Source organism: Protobothrops mucrosquamatus, unplaced genomic scaffold (genome assembly GCF_001527695.2).
Source record: "Protobothrops mucrosquamatus isolate PMUCROS unplaced genomic scaffold, P.Mucros_1.0 scaffold3091, whole genome shotgun sequence".
In the NCBI taxonomy this organism is placed as follows: Eukaryota; Metazoa; Chordata; class Lepidosauria; order Squamata; family Viperidae; genus Protobothrops; species Protobothrops mucrosquamatus.
In genome coordinates this window covers 41031-59119 of record NW_015389099.1, presented here as the reverse complement: position 1 = coordinate 59119, position 18089 = coordinate 41031, and the positions used below count along the sequence as shown (strand labels likewise).

General features: G+C 36.9%; 1 protein-coding gene across 1 annotated transcript in view; it reads right to left on the bottom strand.

Moving 5' to 3' along the window:
* Positions 1-12186: 12186 nt before the first annotated feature.
* Positions 12187-18089, bottom strand: part of TMEM63A (transmembrane protein 63A) — a 37351-nt gene continuing 31448 nt past the window's right edge. Inside the window, exons 21-23 of the mRNA XM_029286202.1 lie at positions 15428-15543; positions 15167-15232; positions 12187-13174 (exon numbers count right to left, since the gene is read on the bottom strand). Of these exons, the coding sequence (XP_029142035.1) occupies positions 13013-13174; positions 15167-15232; positions 15428-15543 (344 nt within the window). The 3' untranslated portion in view covers positions 12187-13012. The remainder of the gene's footprint in view (positions 13175-15166; positions 15233-15427; positions 15544-18089) is intronic.

The following is an 18089-nucleotide window of genomic DNA, read 5'->3' as shown; positions in this document are numbered from 1 at the left end:
ACTTTGGGGGATAAATTACATCTCTCTGGAACAATTCTAACCTCCAAGAGAAGGTTTTCAATGGATATTTTAAAAATTATATGGTGGAAGAGGGCAATGACAAACCACTTTTTCACTGTTACCAAGATAATTGGTGCCTGATGTCACTAGGAGTCAAATTTTTTTTAAAAATAGTCAAAGATAGAGGCAGTGAAAAATGAGCTTAGTATAGAACAGTGATGGCGAACCTTTTAGAGACTGAGTGCCCAAACTGCAACCCAAAACCCACTTATATATCATCGGGTGCTGGATGGGCGTGGCCCATTGGGTGGACATGGTTGCAGTGGTAACGGCAGACTGGGTGGGACTAAAAAGTTCAATCAATCAATTCCAACTTTGCAAGATCTTTTTTTTCCCCCCGCAAGAAGTTGAAACTGATGGATTGATTGAACTTTTTTTTTTTTGCACACGGTGGCGGAGGCCTAAAGCAAAAAGGTTTTATAAAACCCAGCTGAAGGCCTAGGACTGGGGCAACGGCGCACGTGCCCACAGAGAGGGCTCTGTGTGCCACCTGTGGCACGTGTGCCATAGGTTCGCCACCACGGGTATAGAATGAAGGAACTAAAAGGGTGGTGTAAGGATGGAGTAGTGAAATTGTACAACACTCAAGCTTTAAAAATATTTTTTAGTCTCAAACCATATCTTCTAGAACTTCTGCCTTGCTTCTGAACAGAGATCAAACACTGTCTAAGTATTTCTGATTTTATTTTTATTGTCCTCACATGTATATTTTTGTTTAGAATTCAATTGCAGCTGATACAATCTTTTGCTGATTGACTTGGATCTCATTTATTTTTCACTAACCAAGAGCATTTCTTGATTACAGTTCTAAAGGTTCCCCAGTGGAAAAGTGTATCTTACTAGCACCTTCAGACATTTCCAAAAGTTCCCCAAACAATAAAGCAGATTTGATGATAATTATAGGGCATTGAAGGATGAGGGAAGAATCAGTGCAGGTCACTGTGTTATTATGGCTAGAGTATATTGCAATATACTAAATGAAACAGAGAAAAAGCAGAAGAAGCTATCAGTCTCCAAACCAGTTTGTTAGCTTCCTGAATGTATTTGTTCCTTTCTGACAGTAAAAAAGAACATTTCTGCCATCTAAACCATATTAAAATTTACTCTAGAGGCTGGGAAAAATTAAGACAATGTTTGCCTTCAAACTTATATCCTTTACTAGTTTAAAAGTTTCAGGTTTATAAATTACTAAAAATCATGGAATTTAAAGAGATAATATTTTATACAGTTATGGTTTAATAATAAATCCCAATTTTTTGACTAATGAGTGGATTTTGCAAATGTAATAGTTGCATCCTTCTTCATAAAACATGTAGGTAATTGAATAAATCCACTTAAAATAGTCACAGAATAATGTATGTCTACTTTTTTAAAATAGAAAATTAATCTCATAGCACTTTTATAAAACAAGAGGGCCCCTTGAAAATCTTAAATATTTCAGGAAGGATAATGTGGGTTTGATCTTCATGAATCTTATTACAACATTCTGTGCAATTGAATTCCTTTTAAAACTATTTCAACAAATCATCAAGAATTAACTATGGACAATAATCTATAGATAGCATATTCAATTAACATTAACTTATATTAATTGTAATCTTTTTAGATTGTCTTAGTGGGAGGTGTAAACAAATTGGTCCATATTACCAACTTTAGTGGCAAAGCTCAGAGGGCAGTGTTTTAAGTGGAAAGATTTTGAAGAAATTAGAAGATTGCTCAACAATCTTTTTTTTCAGTGAATTCTGTGTTCAAATTCCCTGTGCATATAAATTGATGTAACACAATCAATTAGCTGTTTGGATGTTATAGAAAACACTGAAAATATAAAGTTAATCTTTCATTAATATCACTAAAGTGATATTCAAAAGTGAGCAAAAACCTGTTTTCTGTGGGTAGAAAAATTAAGATAATAAAATAATAATGGTTCAATGCAGGTTAAAAATAGCAAAATATGAAAGCAATATTAATAATGTTTTCCCTATAAGATTAATTCTGGATGTTTAAATGTTATTTTGAATTAACAAAAATAATAAGTTCATTGTATTTCCAAGATCACATATACATTCATGTACATCTATTCCCAACTATTATATTTTCCTATTTTGTAGCTCTTGTGTTCTTTTTTGGTTATCCAAGTTCTTAATTTTGTTTTCTAAAAATGAAATTTCTTTCATTCCATTCTGTGTCACAAGTTTGTAATGAAAAAATGGGGAAAAGAAAGATTGAATTATCGTGTGCGATTATCTACATTGTTCAAGCCTGATATGACTTCTTCAAATCATACGCAAGCCAAATTCAGAGAAGGACAGACAAGTCTTTCCACTCAGAAGCTCAAGAGAGATCGAAGTGAATTTCTACAGATCCTGGCTCTTGGTGAAATAGAAAGAGATTTTTTTTTGCAGATTTTAGAATGTTTAGTGGTGTGCTCTAGTAAACTGTAAGACTGCCAGAAATGACATGCAAAAATAACAGATAATATGGTGTTAACCTAAAGAAGCTTTTAATGGAAAATTCTGGCAGCCAAAGATCCTAACTAGCACTGTTGTGCATTTCATTTCAACTGCATCTGTGTATGTGTTGATGAAGCAGACTAAACAAAAAGACAGGTGTTAAAACAGAGAAGAGGAAGTTCCCCTGGGTTAGCCCATTCTGCTGCACCTGCCACCTCCTCCTCCTCCTCCTCCTCCTTGAGAATCAAAGGCCTTTTATCCTAGAAGAGTGAGGATGAACTATTTCAAGAAGTAGCATCTGGTGTGCTATAGATAAGTGATGTTGAGGATTATCCTACAGACTGAGGGATGTTAAGGTGTCAGGTTTATATTTTCCATCTTCAATGTTTTATATTTCTGATCTTGGTTATAGGGCCTTTTGAGTCACATCCAACCAGCCAAAGAAGAAAGATTTTGAATTATGTTATTTTCAGAGGTTAATATTTCTGTTGTTCCAGTCACTGTTATAAATATATGATTTTAGTATAATCATCCAGGAGCACAGAATAAGGTGGTTGTTGGAGGTGCTTTTTGATGAATGAAAGGCAGTTTTATATGTGAATAAGTGTAAATAAATCTTATTCATATGTACTTTGGGGGGGGGAGCAACTCAAAATCTGGGCTTTTTTATTTGTTCTTGAAGGAACAATTAATACATGCCCATGGCAATAAATGTAATTCCTAAAAATAAAGGAGAATAAATTCTAGAAGGCAATAGGCATTTTAAAAATGGAAAAGCTTTCAGGAAAGCTGGAGGGGAGGTAAAAATATCTAGATGGCATCTGTTTATTGAAGTTCCACTCTACTATAGCTGTGTTATAAAAACTTTTAAGTTCTTAGTAGGAATTTATTAAAAGAATCTGTATTAATTTGGTGAAACTAAAGTAATTTCATTACTTTATTCCAGTCCCAAACTTTCGTAGTTGGGGTTGGGAAAAACACTTGAGTCTCTGCCATCAGTGGTGATAATACTGAGTTAAATGAACTAATGAATATGTTTAATATCAAACAGCATTCTGTTTGTATCATTCCTCCTGTAGTCTTCCCACTGTTCTGTCATAGTAGCTAATATGACAAATTAATAAAGCAATAGATTCTGATAATCTGAGATTGCTTGTTCTACAGTATTTATGTCTTGTTTTTTGTTCTTGACTTTCCCACAACCTTAATTTGCCCTTCTTTGGCTCCATCTACTATACGTGATCTCCTGTTTCAGGCATGAGGTCACCTTCCTGAAACACGGCAACATGTGCTATAGCATAAATGAAATTAATGTTTCCTACTAGACAGATCTGTCATGTTACAGACAAAATAAGTAGAAAGGAGGTTTACTGATGGTTGCCAGACTTGCTCTCTAGTGAAGTGTGGGAGGCTTTCTCTTCGGCTTATGCCTTCAGCAGCAACCTCTTTGGACGTGAGGGAGTCCCAGAATAGGGGGAGATACACTGCACATTCACTGGATGCTTTTAGAGGAGAAGGAGGAGGAGAGGAGGAGGAGGAGGAGGAGGAGAAGGAGGAGGAGGAGGAGGAGGAGACGACACTAAACAATAGATGGGCTGGTAGTAATTAAAAGATGGCATGTATATGTTTACTACCACAAGGTAGTATATAGACTCACTGAAATTCATGAGGCATTAATCATAATAAACAAATCCTATTGATTCAAATATTTGGCCATTCTGAATCCAGTTAGAAACTTCTAACTGGATTCAGAATGGCCAAATATTTGAGTTTAAAATGATTTATCCTTTAAAAATGCCCTTGAAAATAATTGTGGCAAATATTATACGGTTGGGCAGGTACTGCATCTTTCTCTTTGACAGAGTTTTGATCATTTCTAAATCCTCAAAAATCATCTAACTGGTGCCAGAAGTAAAGTTTTCCATCTTGTGCTAGTATCAGAATCAGAAGGGCATAAACTTTTGTGAGCTACAGCTCACTTCATCAGACACCTGCATTTGATGAAACAAGCTATGGTTCAAAAAAAAAAGTTTGCCTCTTAATGAATTGGTTACTCTGAAAAGATGTTACCAAACTCTTCTTGATTTTTGCTGTTGCAGGCTAACACAGATCGCCTACAACAGTGGTCCCCAACCTTTTTGACACCAGGGACTGGTTTGATGGAAGACAATTTTTCCATGGACCTGGGGGGGGGAAGAGGAGATGAGTGCAACCTAGATCTCTCACATGTGCAGTTTACAGTAGAGTTCACACTCCTATGAGAATCTAATGCCTCATGTCTGAGGCGGAGCTGAGGCAGTAAGGCTAGCACTAGGGAATGTCTACAAATACAGATGAAGCTTTGCACATTCACCTGTCGCTCACCTCCAGTTGTACAGTCCGGTTCCTAACAGGCCCGAGGGTTGGGGTCTCCTGTCCTACAACATCTACAATCCCAGATAAGCACTGAAGGGAACAAAGTTTATTTGAAGATAATAACTCCATCCAGTCTGTAGTGCTTCAAATGATACAATAAAAGAACTTCAACATAAATATGGATAAGACTGAGCTATCATTCCATTTTTTTTATTTTATGTATCTAAAATTAGTACAACCAAATGGATGACTACCGGTATTAATGTTTTAATTCTGGTTAAAAATGTGGGTATCACTGAGGTTATCATCCTGCTTTCTGATGAATCTGGGGATTTTGACTCTCAAATAACTGGGGGGTAGGGGTGGCAAAAAGGTGGGATGGCTGCTTAAAGCCATATACAGATGAATCCCTTTTCACTAAAACTCAGCCATTGCTCCTATGTGACATGTACTAGGTCCACCAAGGAAAAGATGGAGAAATGTTTTTGGCCAACTAGTTTGAGTCAAGCCAGTGCTCAAACAGTGAGCAAATGACTGGCCAGAGCTTCACTATCCAGTTGAGGCTCTCCCCTGTATTCCAAACTACAACCTCTATCCTCCCCAACCAGTATGAAGAAACAAGTTATAAGATCAAGAAACTCAATCCTATTTCTAATGGCTTCCTCATTTAGTTATATTGCTTTCTGTACAACTGGTTTAATGCTTAAAGACCAAACTGGAGCCCTGGCAGGACCCCATCTCAGCCTTTGAAAAATTAGAAGAGGAAATGAAAGGGGCTAAAGCAGTAGATGAGTGACAAAATCATCTTTGTTCTTTTCAAGACTAATCAAACCCAAGGCTGTAATTGCACTCTGTAATGAGTTTTGCTTTAAGCAAGTCCCATAGGAAGGAAGAAGTGGCAGAGTCCCCTTTCTATGTGTGAGGCCAAGGTGTCAAATAGATAATACAGTTTGGGGCATGTGGAGCTATGTTTAATTGAGTCACATTTTCTGTAAATTATGGACTGATTCTTTCAAGGGCATGCTTCACACTATCCAAAATTGAAACATGGAGAAAAAAAAACTTTCTCATAAAAAGATCATGCTTTTTCCATTCATTATGGAATTATAGGAAGTCAGCCCCCCAGAGAAGGAAATATTAAAAGGGCAGAAAAATATATTTCTTCAAAGCATCTTAAAGAGGCAGAAAAGCATGCCCAGTTTTTCTTAATAGCCCCAAGTCTCCCTCCCCCAAGCAGAAACCAGCACTGTAGAAATGCAGAAGTAAACCATTCAGGAAGGTTGAAGCTAGAAGATCAAGAAGACAAAGACACCTAAAATCTACATACCCCACCCAAACTCTAAGACAGGACATAATAGGATTAACCCACAGATGCCAAATGGGCACACTCAGACTCAGGTCAAAATACATAACACAGGAAATACAAAGCCTCAAACAGGAACAGGAAATAGCCCCAGAGGGTATAAAAACTTCCAGAGCCATCTTTCTGTCTGGCTCTCCTCTTCAATAAACTGCAACCTTCTTTCTAAAGTAATTGCCATGTTGTTTATTCCCGGCTTGGACTGAACCATGATGAAGACTTTTCCTTCAACAGAATGCTTCTTCTAACCTTTTCAAATTTAATTAGCTTTGTCAGCATGTGATCGTTGCAGAACCAGGTGATTTTTAGCATGAAGACATGCTACCGGGCTCTACTTAATATTCTTTTGTGATTTAAAGGACTTCTGTCTCTAAAAGAGACCAGCAAGAGAGGCCCCATTTTACAGTATTGACTTTCCACTTAAATGCTGCCTCAGCTGCCAAGAGTATTGTGAATATGGAATGGAGATAACAAGAATGTCCTGCTCAAGGTCACTATCTCATAAATCAGATTTGCCACAAGAAAGAGTTTAGCTATTTTTTTAAAAAATGGTTATTTTTATTTCTTCTGTCTAGCAATCTAAAGATTTGTGTTTTTCCAAAAGCAAAAAATAAGTATACGTAGTTGATGGTGGCTGTGACTATGTGGTTTAAGAACTGCCTCATTTATATCTGTCATGTGAGGCATCTGAAATGATGTGGGGTTTCAATTATGTGGTTGCAGTCAAGTTCTTGAAATTTTTTGACCCCTCAGTGCCTTTCATTTAGAAATTCTAAACATCAGACAATTCCATGTCAAGCCACATAAAATGTGTGTTTTAAGCTATCTTAATTTAACAACCACAGAGTGCTTTTTTAAGTGTAGGAGATAATCAAGAGAAAAAAACCATCCCTGTGACATAATAGATCATTTCTAATTGCTCCATTCTTGCATTCTTTGCCTGCATAAAAGTTGTCTGCCTCTGATTTCTTTTCTAATTCTAAACTTAGGTTGCTTGCTCCTTAGAGAATTAACAAACACAAATCCATTCAAGATGGTTTCTCCCATGTTTTGTTCTCCATTTCACTTAGTTTTTGGCTGATGCTGTTTGGCTACTATGGGTGAATCCTGTCAGAAACAGTTGAAGCTATTCTCCCAACAGAATGTTGCATTATCTTCCTCTATGTAGTTGTTGGGATGAACTACCTGTAAGGAGAAAGACATGCTAACCTTGACTCAATACTATTACTATAGCTGAATCAACAGAAGTTCAGCCTTTGCCCTTAAGATTTTAAGGCAGTAGCCTCTAGAGTACATTGGGCTACAACTGCTCTAATTGGCTAGGAATCTATGGGAGTTGAAAGAGAGAAAGTTGGCAAAGACCATCTTAAGTATTTATGACAACGAGTAGGGATGGGCTAATTCAGCCATCCCAATCTGATGTCCTTCAGCCGTGATAGGATTACACTTCCTAAGGTAAAACTACTTGGGGTGGCAGAAACTAAAAATAATAACTTCTTTTTGCCACTAGTCATAATTGTGCTTCTACCAATAATAAATCCTCAAGCTAGGCACCTAATCCTTTAGAGTAGGAAGAAGAAGCCTTTACTTGGTTACTTGTTCAACTGTATCTTCTAATATTTAAGAACACCATGTCCAATAGTGAGGGATAGTGGCAATTGTAAATTCCCAATCCCAGTTACAGGAGAAATTCAGTTTCCTCCAGACCAGGATTAGGGCTATTTCACTAACAGATGAACCATCCAGAAATGTATTTATTTAGTAGCATAGAGAGGGAAAAGCACTTTATCTGCCTTGCATTCAGATAAATACATCTTATAATATCAAGATTATTAAAGAGGAGGATGTAATTCTCTACTCCTCTATATATTGGTGAATTTTTCTCAAAGAAGAAATTGTAGTTTGATCTGTGCACTGTATCAACAATTCTGTTAGAAAAACAGCTGAATGCATACTGTATTCTTCAGAAATCCTAGCCTTGCTCTAAAAATAGCACTTTCCAGAATCACTTGGAGAGATAGCCACAGGGGAGTAAAAAATAGTCAAGAGGCCAGACCCCATACAATCAAAGCCTCACCTCTTTTTAACATGTTGTCATACATGATTAAGAAAGGGGCATGGCTTTGATTACATAGTTGTGGCTGCCATCTTGATTTTTTTTAATCCCTTCCCTGAAGATCACTTGGAACTAAAAGGGGCTTAAAGGAGCCATTCCAAATCTTCATAGCAGTCCTTGTCATCAAGTGAAAAAAACCCCAAGTCCAACTGAATTAGTTGGCATTAATGCAACAGATGAGTCCATTCATATTTGAGACAAATTAGAAACAGAGATAAGCTAAACAAGAGTCTTTTTTACACATTGACAACTCATTTATAGATATGCACACACTCTTCACATCACCATTCCGATCATAAGGATTCAATATGTCTCTGTATAGGCAGTCGAAAGACAGCTGGTTTACATTCAGATGCTTCCAAAGAGATCCTTTTACAGGCTGGACGGAAATGAGGCCCAGCTCTATTGCTAGGCCTGTGTAAGAGAAATTGGGAGGGCTGCATTTGCCCCGGAGAACTTTGCATCCAACATAGACTGATCTGGGATTGTCCTCTGCAACAGCTACTTGACATGTCTGAAATAAGTAGAATAATTACACAAGGATGGATACTTTTGATATATCAAAATCAGAAGACAGTTTTCAGGGCAGTTGCCTTTCAGTGTATTTGCTGTCTCAGCTTTACTTCTTTGCAGCTGGCCCAAACTATTCAAAACAGTTGCGGGGCAGCTGTCACAAAATATTAGACATGCCTTCTAGCCAATTGTGCACTTCTTTAAAAAAAAAAGACTTGTGGTCCAATTTACTTATCAAATAACTTTTTAAAGATTTAACTGTACAACACTCCCCAACATTTGGAATGGAAATTACCAGTGATAAATTGCAGTTTATATTTGCCGGAATGACAACCATGGTAAACAAAAGAGATTATTATTATTATTATTATTATTATTATTATTATTATTATTATTATTATTATTATTATTATTATTATTATTATTATTATTGATCATCGCACAGTCAGTAAGATATTTAGACTGGATTTGGCATTTTGTCTACCTATCGAGTCCTTACCAAGGACCTGGGATAGGCAGATGTGGATGTTTGATGGTATTACAGATATCGTCGCAGGATGGAAGCAATTGTTGTGGTTGTTGTTGTTATTATTATTATTAAGTTGGAAGGGACCTTGTAGGTCATCCAATCCCCTTTTCAGGCAGGAAACCCTATACCATTTCAGACAAATGGCTATCCAGTCTCTTAAAAACTTCCAGTGTTGGAGCATTCACTGCTTCTGGAGGCAGGTTGTTCCACTGATTAGTTGTTCTGTCAGGAAGTTTCTCCTTAGTTCTAGGTTGCTTCTCTTCTTGATTAGTTTCCATCTGTTGCTTCTTCTCCTGCCTTCAGGCACTTTGGAGAATAGCTTGACTCCCTCTTCTTTGTGGCAGCCCCTGAGATATTGGAACACTGCTATCATGTCCCCCCTCGTCCTTCTCTTCATTAAACTAGACATTCCCAATTCTAGCAACCGTTCCTTATATGTTTTCGCCTGCAGTCCCCTAATCATCTTTGTTGCTCTTCTCTGTACTCTAGACTCTCAACATCTTTTTTACATCATGATGAACAAAACTGGATGCAGTATTCCAAGTGTGGCCTTACCAAGGCATTGTAAAGTGGTATTAATACTTCACGTGATCTTGATTCTATCCCTGTTAATGCAGCCTAGCACTATGCTGGCTTTTCTGGCAGCTGCAGCACACTGTTGGCTCATATTTAAGTGATCCCTCTCACAGTTACTACTATTGAGCAAGGTACCACCTATACTATACCTGTACATTTGGTTTTTCTTGCCTAAATGTAGAACCTTACTTTTTTCACTATTGAATTTCATTTTGTTAGATAGCGCTCAGTGGTCAAGTCTGTCCAGATCCTCCTGTATCTTAAGCCTGTCTTCTGGAGTGTTGGCTATTCCTTCCAGCTTGGTGTCGTCTGCAAATTTGATGAATTCCCCATCTATCCCCTCATCCAAATCGTTGATGAAGATGTTGAAGAGCACTAGGCACCCACTACACACTTCCCTCCATGTAGATGCAGTTCCATTGAGGACCACATGCTGAGTACAGCCAGTCAGCCAGCTACGAATCCATCTGGTGGTGATGCTGTCTAACCCACATTTTTCTATCTATCAAGTAGTAGGTTGTGATCTTCCTTATCAAATGCCTTACTGAAGTTCAAGTAAATTATATCCACCAGCATTCCTCTGGTCCACTTGAACCCCTTCCCTACCAGAAAAGTCTAGAATGTTCAGATTCCTATTTTTGGAACAAAAGGCTTAGGGAAGACTGATGTCTGCATGTATAAAATATTGCTTAGTGTGGAAAGAGAGGACAGGGAGATTTTTTTCCTTTGCTCTAATATTCAGACCAGGAGTTATCAATCAAGCTAATCAACAGAAACTCTTGTTCACATAACACATAGGTAGGCTGTGAAATTTATTACCACAAGATAGTGGGATGGTCAGTAACTTAGATGACCATAAAAGTTCATAAAAGTCAGTTTGCCAGAGAGAAATAGAGTATACTACATACTCTATAATCAGTGCCTGGAGGCTGTAGAGGCTTGGATGAGTGGCAATGGGCTATGATTGAACCCTGGCAAGGCTGAGTGGCTTTGGGTGCATGGAGCTTCAAGATCTGGGTCTTTGACATCTTTAGTTCTAGATGGGGTTGCACTACCCTATTCAGACCCAGTTCGCAAATTAGGGGTTCTCCTGGACTTGCTCAAAGATCAGGCAGTAGTTGTGATTAGGAGAGCCATTACAGAGTTTCAGTTTGTGCACCAGCTGTGGCCTTTCCCTGCACTCAGTCACTCAAGCCCTAAGTCATCTCACATTTGGATTATTGAAAAGCGCTCCACAGGGGCTACCCATGAAAAGCATTTGGAAGATACAGCTGGCGCAGAGTACAGCTGTATGGGCAGTTCTTAGGGCCCCTAGAGTGGCCCGTGTTACACTACTTCTTTGCAAGCTACACTGGTTGCTGGTTTGCTTCTAGATGCAGTTTGAGGTGTTGGTTATAACCTTTAAAGCCTCCATTGCATAGGTCCAGATTACTTGATAAACATCTCCTTCTGCTAAGACAAACCTGCCCTAATGGTGCTGGCAAAGGAAGTCAGCTGAGGATCCTGTCTGCCAAGGAACTCCAAGTGATAGGATCCAGGAGAAAAGCCTTCTCTGCTGTAGTTTTGGTCCTCTGAAACATCCTGCCCCACAGAGTGAGGTTTGCCCCCATCCTCCTATCCTTCTGCAAGGGCCTAAAGACCTGGTTCTGCTGGTTGCCTGGGGACCTCATAGGGGAGATGGCTACTGGACTTATTAGCTGGTCCCACTCCCTCCTGTGCTTCCAACTCTCCCTCTGCCTATCTTTTTAATTTTTTGTTATTGTACTTCCATTCTTTATTTTGATTGTTTTATTCCTTGTTATGTTTACACTTTTTAATCATTTTCCTTTTCTGTCTTATTGTTGTAAGCCACCTAGAGTGAGATGGGCAGCGCATAAATTTAACAAATAAATAAATATATATACTATATAAATTGCATTGTGCTGTTAATCTTGTGTTCAACATGAATTTTATTTTTTATTAAACATATTTATATGACTGCCCAACTCACAAATGGTGATTCCGGTGATTAATTTTGTTACAAAATTAAAAGTCCATAGTACAGAAATCCCTAATGTCCCTCATCTCCAAAATCCTGAAAGAAGGTAAAAATACATAATTTCCATCTTGTTACCCAAAACTTAAGGGATAAGTCCATGAACACCTCCGGAGTCAAGCTCAACAATGTACGTTTTGGTAATATTTTATAAAAGCTAGTTTCAAAATTCAATAAGAACAATGATAAATGTGCATTTGAATTCAGTGTTTTATTGAAAGTGATTGTTTAATTGCATTTAAATTTAACATTACTTCTTCCAAAAATTTTATCTATCTCATAATTCAAAAACAGTGTAACATATTTGTGATACTTTAGCAGATTTAAAGATTCTTAAAAAAATAAACCTTAGAGATTAAAAATAATAAAATGTTTACATCCTTTATTGTTTGACGTGTTAGCTTCTTTTATGTGAGGCCCTTAAAACTGTGACTAGAAAATTAACTTAAGTAGTCCCATAAATAACAGTTCTCAGCCACATATAGTCTGTCATCTCCAAGTCATTTAGGTTTTGACACATATTTTCTCTACTTTTTGTAGAAAAATTCTTTTACAAGAAAGAAAATACTTTTGATTTGATAAGCTATGGGGTTAATAGAAGGAAATCAGAATACCCCCAGCTTATAATTTACCCGTTTTTTTCTACTTTTAATAGAAACAGATGTTCCTTCAGTTATAAATCCTCAAGTGTTTAGCAACCAGTGCTCTGGCACTTGCCCATAAATATTTTTATAAAGGCAAATAATTAAATATGCTCAAATTTGTTTTCTAAGCATTCTTATTCAGCGTGCAAAGCATAATAGAAGTGATTACCCATAAAAATTACCTACTTCCAAGATAGTATCTTTGTGAAACTCCCTGAATGCAGTTTCATAAATTCTGGTCCTCTACATGAAGAGGTAATGTTTCTCAACAAAAATGTGCTACAACACAGGAATCCATTTGTGAAATCTGTTCTTTTGAAACAGGGCTAAGTGTGCCATCTTGTGTTAGTTCATGATACCAAGACACACATTTTTCACATCTCTTCAACACCTGATTCCTCAGCATAAGAGACACAGATGACATCTTCTTTCCCCACTGTGCCTACTCCTGATATAGCTCCATAGGATATCTGACCTGTAGAAGATAAGACACTTTTTTCGGTAGAAACATGCTGCAGAACACGAGGAACATAGATCTGGAATGGTAAAAGGTTTTCACATAATTAAAGAAGGCAATTATAATTCTAAATTACCTAAGATTTTAATCTTAACTCACTCCATACTTTACTTCCAAGCATTGTCTACAGGAATAAAACAAACACATATAAATTTAATTACTCCAATTCTACAGGCTAAATGTACATTTATGTCTCACAAATCTTAAGCCAAACATATTTAAGCCCTATTCCTATTTTTCTCCATCTCATAAAGTTACCAACTTGATATGGTGGGAGAACGCAGTAGCATCAGTAATCCTGAGAGTGATGTGGGAAGAAGCATGACAGGGTCATGCTCACTGGAAGGGTTGAAAAGGGAGAAGTGAAGCTAAGATCATAACATGTATGAGAGCAGGTAAGATTCTGCAAAAATGAGGAAAGTTATTTCACCTAGCAGAAACTCTAGAATCAAACTTAGAATAAGTTTGTAAAATTGTATGTCCCAAAATTGTATTGACATGATTGAAATATTTAGACAAGCATTGAGTGCCAAACACAAAGTCCATATATAGAGATGGGGTGGTAATGATCCTCAAAAAGGATGTAGTTAAGTATACATCTCAATAGGTTCTAACCAACTATATAAACTACATGCTTTTCAAGGATTATTACCACCTCTTTACATAAGCATTTATGCCCTGAATAACTCATGGTCTCCTATTTTCTATTTTGATGCTTTAACCACTACGTCAAACTGGTTCTCATGGCTATAGTTAAATTTTTAAAAAAGAAATTATAAATGAAAAGCACTTGCAGAGAGAAAGTATATTCAAGAACCAGCCAAAATAGAAACTGAGATGCAACAAACAAAAGGCCAGTTGTGAAATAGGAAAGCAGCAGGTGCAGATGAAATATTCACTGAGCTGTTTTTGGCTGCAAAAGAAGCCTTTTAAAGTAACAACAGGTCTATGTCAACAAATATGGAAGAAATCAATGTGGCCTAGTGATTGGAAAAAAAATCAGTTATCTTTATGTTCTGAAGATAGTGAGAGGTAGGATTGCAAGAGAATATTCAAATGATTGCCTTATTAATTCTTCAGGCAGGCGAAGTTTTCTGATCTTGCACTCATAGATGCAGCTGTAGATGGAGAAAAATGCCAAAGGAATAGGACAGTTGCAGAAAATGTAGATGGACATGAGACCACATAGTTAATATAAAATGAAGAATGGAGAAAAGAAAAATGTATCGAGATTTACTTTTTATTTATTAATTACAGCAGGACTATCAGAAAAAGTACTGTATAAAGACAATAATAAAAATCTAAAGTTAAAAGTAATTCTTTCAAGTGCTAATGTACAGCTACGGAAAAGACACTAAGAGCAAGAGAAAGAAGACAGACACTTTTGAATTACAAATCCAGAGTCAGCTAGTAAAAATCCCATAAACTGCAGAAAGTAGCAAATAAAGATTATTGTCTCAGGGCAGTAACCAACAAGCAGAAACTAACATTCTTGATGAAAACAGATGGTAGATTAGAAAAAGACTCTATACTTGGCAGCATTGAAGGAAACTGAGAGGCAGACAGTAGATAAGGTGGAAGATTATGAAGTGATCAAAAAAATTCCTTACAAGGACTATGGATTATCACCACATATAGCAAGTGTTTGTCACTGTATAGTCACTATATCTGATTCATTGGCATCTACCTAGCTACTTGTTCTTGTATGTAACTATTTTCTAATATTACACAAATCAAGAATTGGTATGACTGCCAAGTGAAACATTAACAAAACTGAGCATGGCATATACTGTTATTATGTAGCCAACAGCTGTCTTAATCTGTTTCAGTTGCCCATACATTTTATCTGCGAAGAAATGTTTTGTCAATAGGTCAGAATTCAGAACACAAATTCTTAATACTGAAATCATTAATGCAAATGTTTTGTAACTTCAGAACTCTTTAATAGGCACAAGCTCTTTCTTAGAATATTTATTTTCCCATGTAATAATATTTATATTCTGATACTTACAGAAGATTTTGGACCTGGTGCAAAATCAGTTTTATTTTCTTTATCCCTGGACAGATATTTTTCTTCCTATAAGTTTCAATGAAAGAATGGTAATTGAAATAATTTTCAAAATATGTGCACAATACAATATTTAAAATTCTACAAATAACTATATTTATCAACATATAGAAACTGCTTTTCTTTAATGCATCATTTATGTGTTTTATATTAATATTTAAAATACAGCTATTTTAAAATTAAATAAAGTTTTGATTCATTTACCTTGTATTGCATGGGGGTCAGATACCAGAACAAGCTAAAACAGGTATATGTTACACAAACAACAATTGTTATGCATACAACTAAGAATGTAAGTAATGTTGTAGGTGCATTAAATCCTAAAAGAGAGAGAGAAAAAAATTGTCAACTTGAAGTTAAAAGCATGATAGACTAGGCAGTGGTACAATTGTAGCAGTGACATAGGGGAGTGAACACAGTAAATGCTAGTAGCCACTATTTGAATGGATTAACAAATAAATACATCAGACTTGAAACTCAATAATGCAAATAGTTCTGTATTTGCCTTTAGTTTCAACTGTTGAAGGCATAAAAGCTCACTATGCTAGGTAATAATAATATTTTTTATTACGGTCACAGACCAGCATTACAAACAAAAAGCATTTTTAAAAAGGCAATATATATTAGTGATGGATTGTTAGTGAGCAATGGGCAGTCAAAGTCTGCTTAATTTTGCAGACAAAATTTACCTACATTCAAAGAAACTACATCAGACTGATCCAATAACAGCAATTGTACATAAAAATGATCAGTATTTCCCAGTATTTATCAGGTGAGGTGTTATGAGATGGGTCTGAGTCCTTACAGAAGGCACAGTATAGTAGGATATGCGCTACAGTTTTGATAACCCTTGTCCAGAGGAGCACAATCTCAGCTTGCATGGAATGTTTTATACTGGCACTCCAAAAGTGCTTTGGGAGGTACATTGCAGCAATTAAAGTTAATACTCTTTGGAGTTTGGGGACAGTTATACAATGTAAATATCTCGCTGCTTTGAAAAGAGGAGTTTGCTAAAAAAAAAAAAAAAGTTCTTGTTGGGCTTCCATGTCTTTAACAGGTTTAAGTGCACACTCGTACCCCATCATTAAGAGCACTTCCTTAGAGAAGCCAAGATACTGAAGTTTTGGGGAGATGGTCCTGAACCATACTGATTCGTAATTGTCCTCTAAAAGGAAAAAACTCAAACCTGTGGGGGGAAAAGAGTAATTTTAACCAATGTGCTGTAAAGTAAATCCATGCACCTGTTTCAACTTTAGATAACCCTGCCTCCCTCTTTAGTACATTTGGGACATAGTGAGCTATCTGAAATGTAGGCTCTTAGGAATTTGGACTGCACACTTTCCAGAGAAGTAAAAGAAGAGCAAGGTCCCAGCGAGTAGTTGTGCAGCCTTAGCTAAATATAGCTTCAGTGCTGCTGGAGATACTGTGCTCCTCTGGAGAATTGAAATGATTCAATTGCTGCCTCTGTTTTTTGATTATTTGAATAACATAGTTTTGATGTGTGCTGTATTTAGTAAAGCTATGGAAAACCATGCCCAAATATTTAAAGGATTTAACTTGCTTGATGGTCTGCCATTTATCTTCCAGGCATGCAATTTCAGTCTTTTTGCAAAGATCATGGATCTTAGTTTTACTATAATTGATTTCAAAAGTTTCTTTGGAGCAATAGCTAGCCAGAGCATTCAGAGCTCATATAAATCCGATTTGTGTTTGTGTTTGATAAAAGAACTATATCATCTGCATACAACATAGATGCAATATGTCTATTATCTAATTTTGGGGGGTGATGTTCTAATTTGGGCCACAAGTAGTTTTATATTGAGATTAAACAGCAGAGGAGCTAAAATGCATCCGTGCCTTACTCCCCTCTAGCTTAGACTCTCATTGGTGTAGTGGCCTTGAATACTGCATCGAATGTTGATTCTGGAATTCTTATCAAGATTGTGCAAAAACAATTATCTATCCATCAATGGTAGTATGCAGAAGCTTAGATCAAAGTCTTTCTCTGGGAATCAAATGCAGACCTAAAATCAATGAATGCAGTATACAATGAACTTGGTTTGGATATATATATTTTTGGACTGGGTGTTGAAATATAAGGGTATAAATAGAAAGGGAGCGCTAATGGTTCAGCAGTTAAGACACTGAGCTTGTCAGCTGGAGAGCTGACAGCCCAGGTTGGAGGCCTGAGCGCCGTGTGACGGGGTAAGCTCCCATTACTTGCCACAGCTCCTGCCCACCTAGCAGTTTGGAAGCATGCAAATGCAAATAGATAAATAGGTACCATTTCGGTGGGAAGGTAACAGCGTTCCATACGCCTTGGTGTATAGTCATGTTGACCACATGATCATGGAAATGCCTTCAGACAACACTGGTTCCCTCGACTAAGAAATGGAAATGAGCACCACCCCCTAGAGTCAGACATGACGGAAAGGGGAAATCTTTACCTTTACCTTTACCGTAAATAGAATATCCAGACCTGAAGCCTACCTGCTCCTCTGCCAATAAATGTTCTAAGTCAATCCAATTGATTAGTTTGTTGTATAAATGTCTAGCACAGAGCTAACTTACTATACTTAAGAGGTGATAGGCCTATAATTAGCAGGCAGGCCTCAGGTGCCCTTTTTGTAACCTTTTTAACTCACTGAAGTTGTCCGCTTATTTATTGTGTATTCATTCATTTTCTGCTGCTTCAGAGGCTTGGTTGAAATCTGGGTTGAAGTGGAGATACACTGTCTCTTTTTCCTTTTCCCCATTCTTAAATCCCAGATTAAAAAGTATTAAGTTATGGTTGGACCAGATAGGTGACTTCTCAGGCAGTACAGTTTAAAAAAATAATTTAAAAATTAGAAATGGAGAGTAAAAC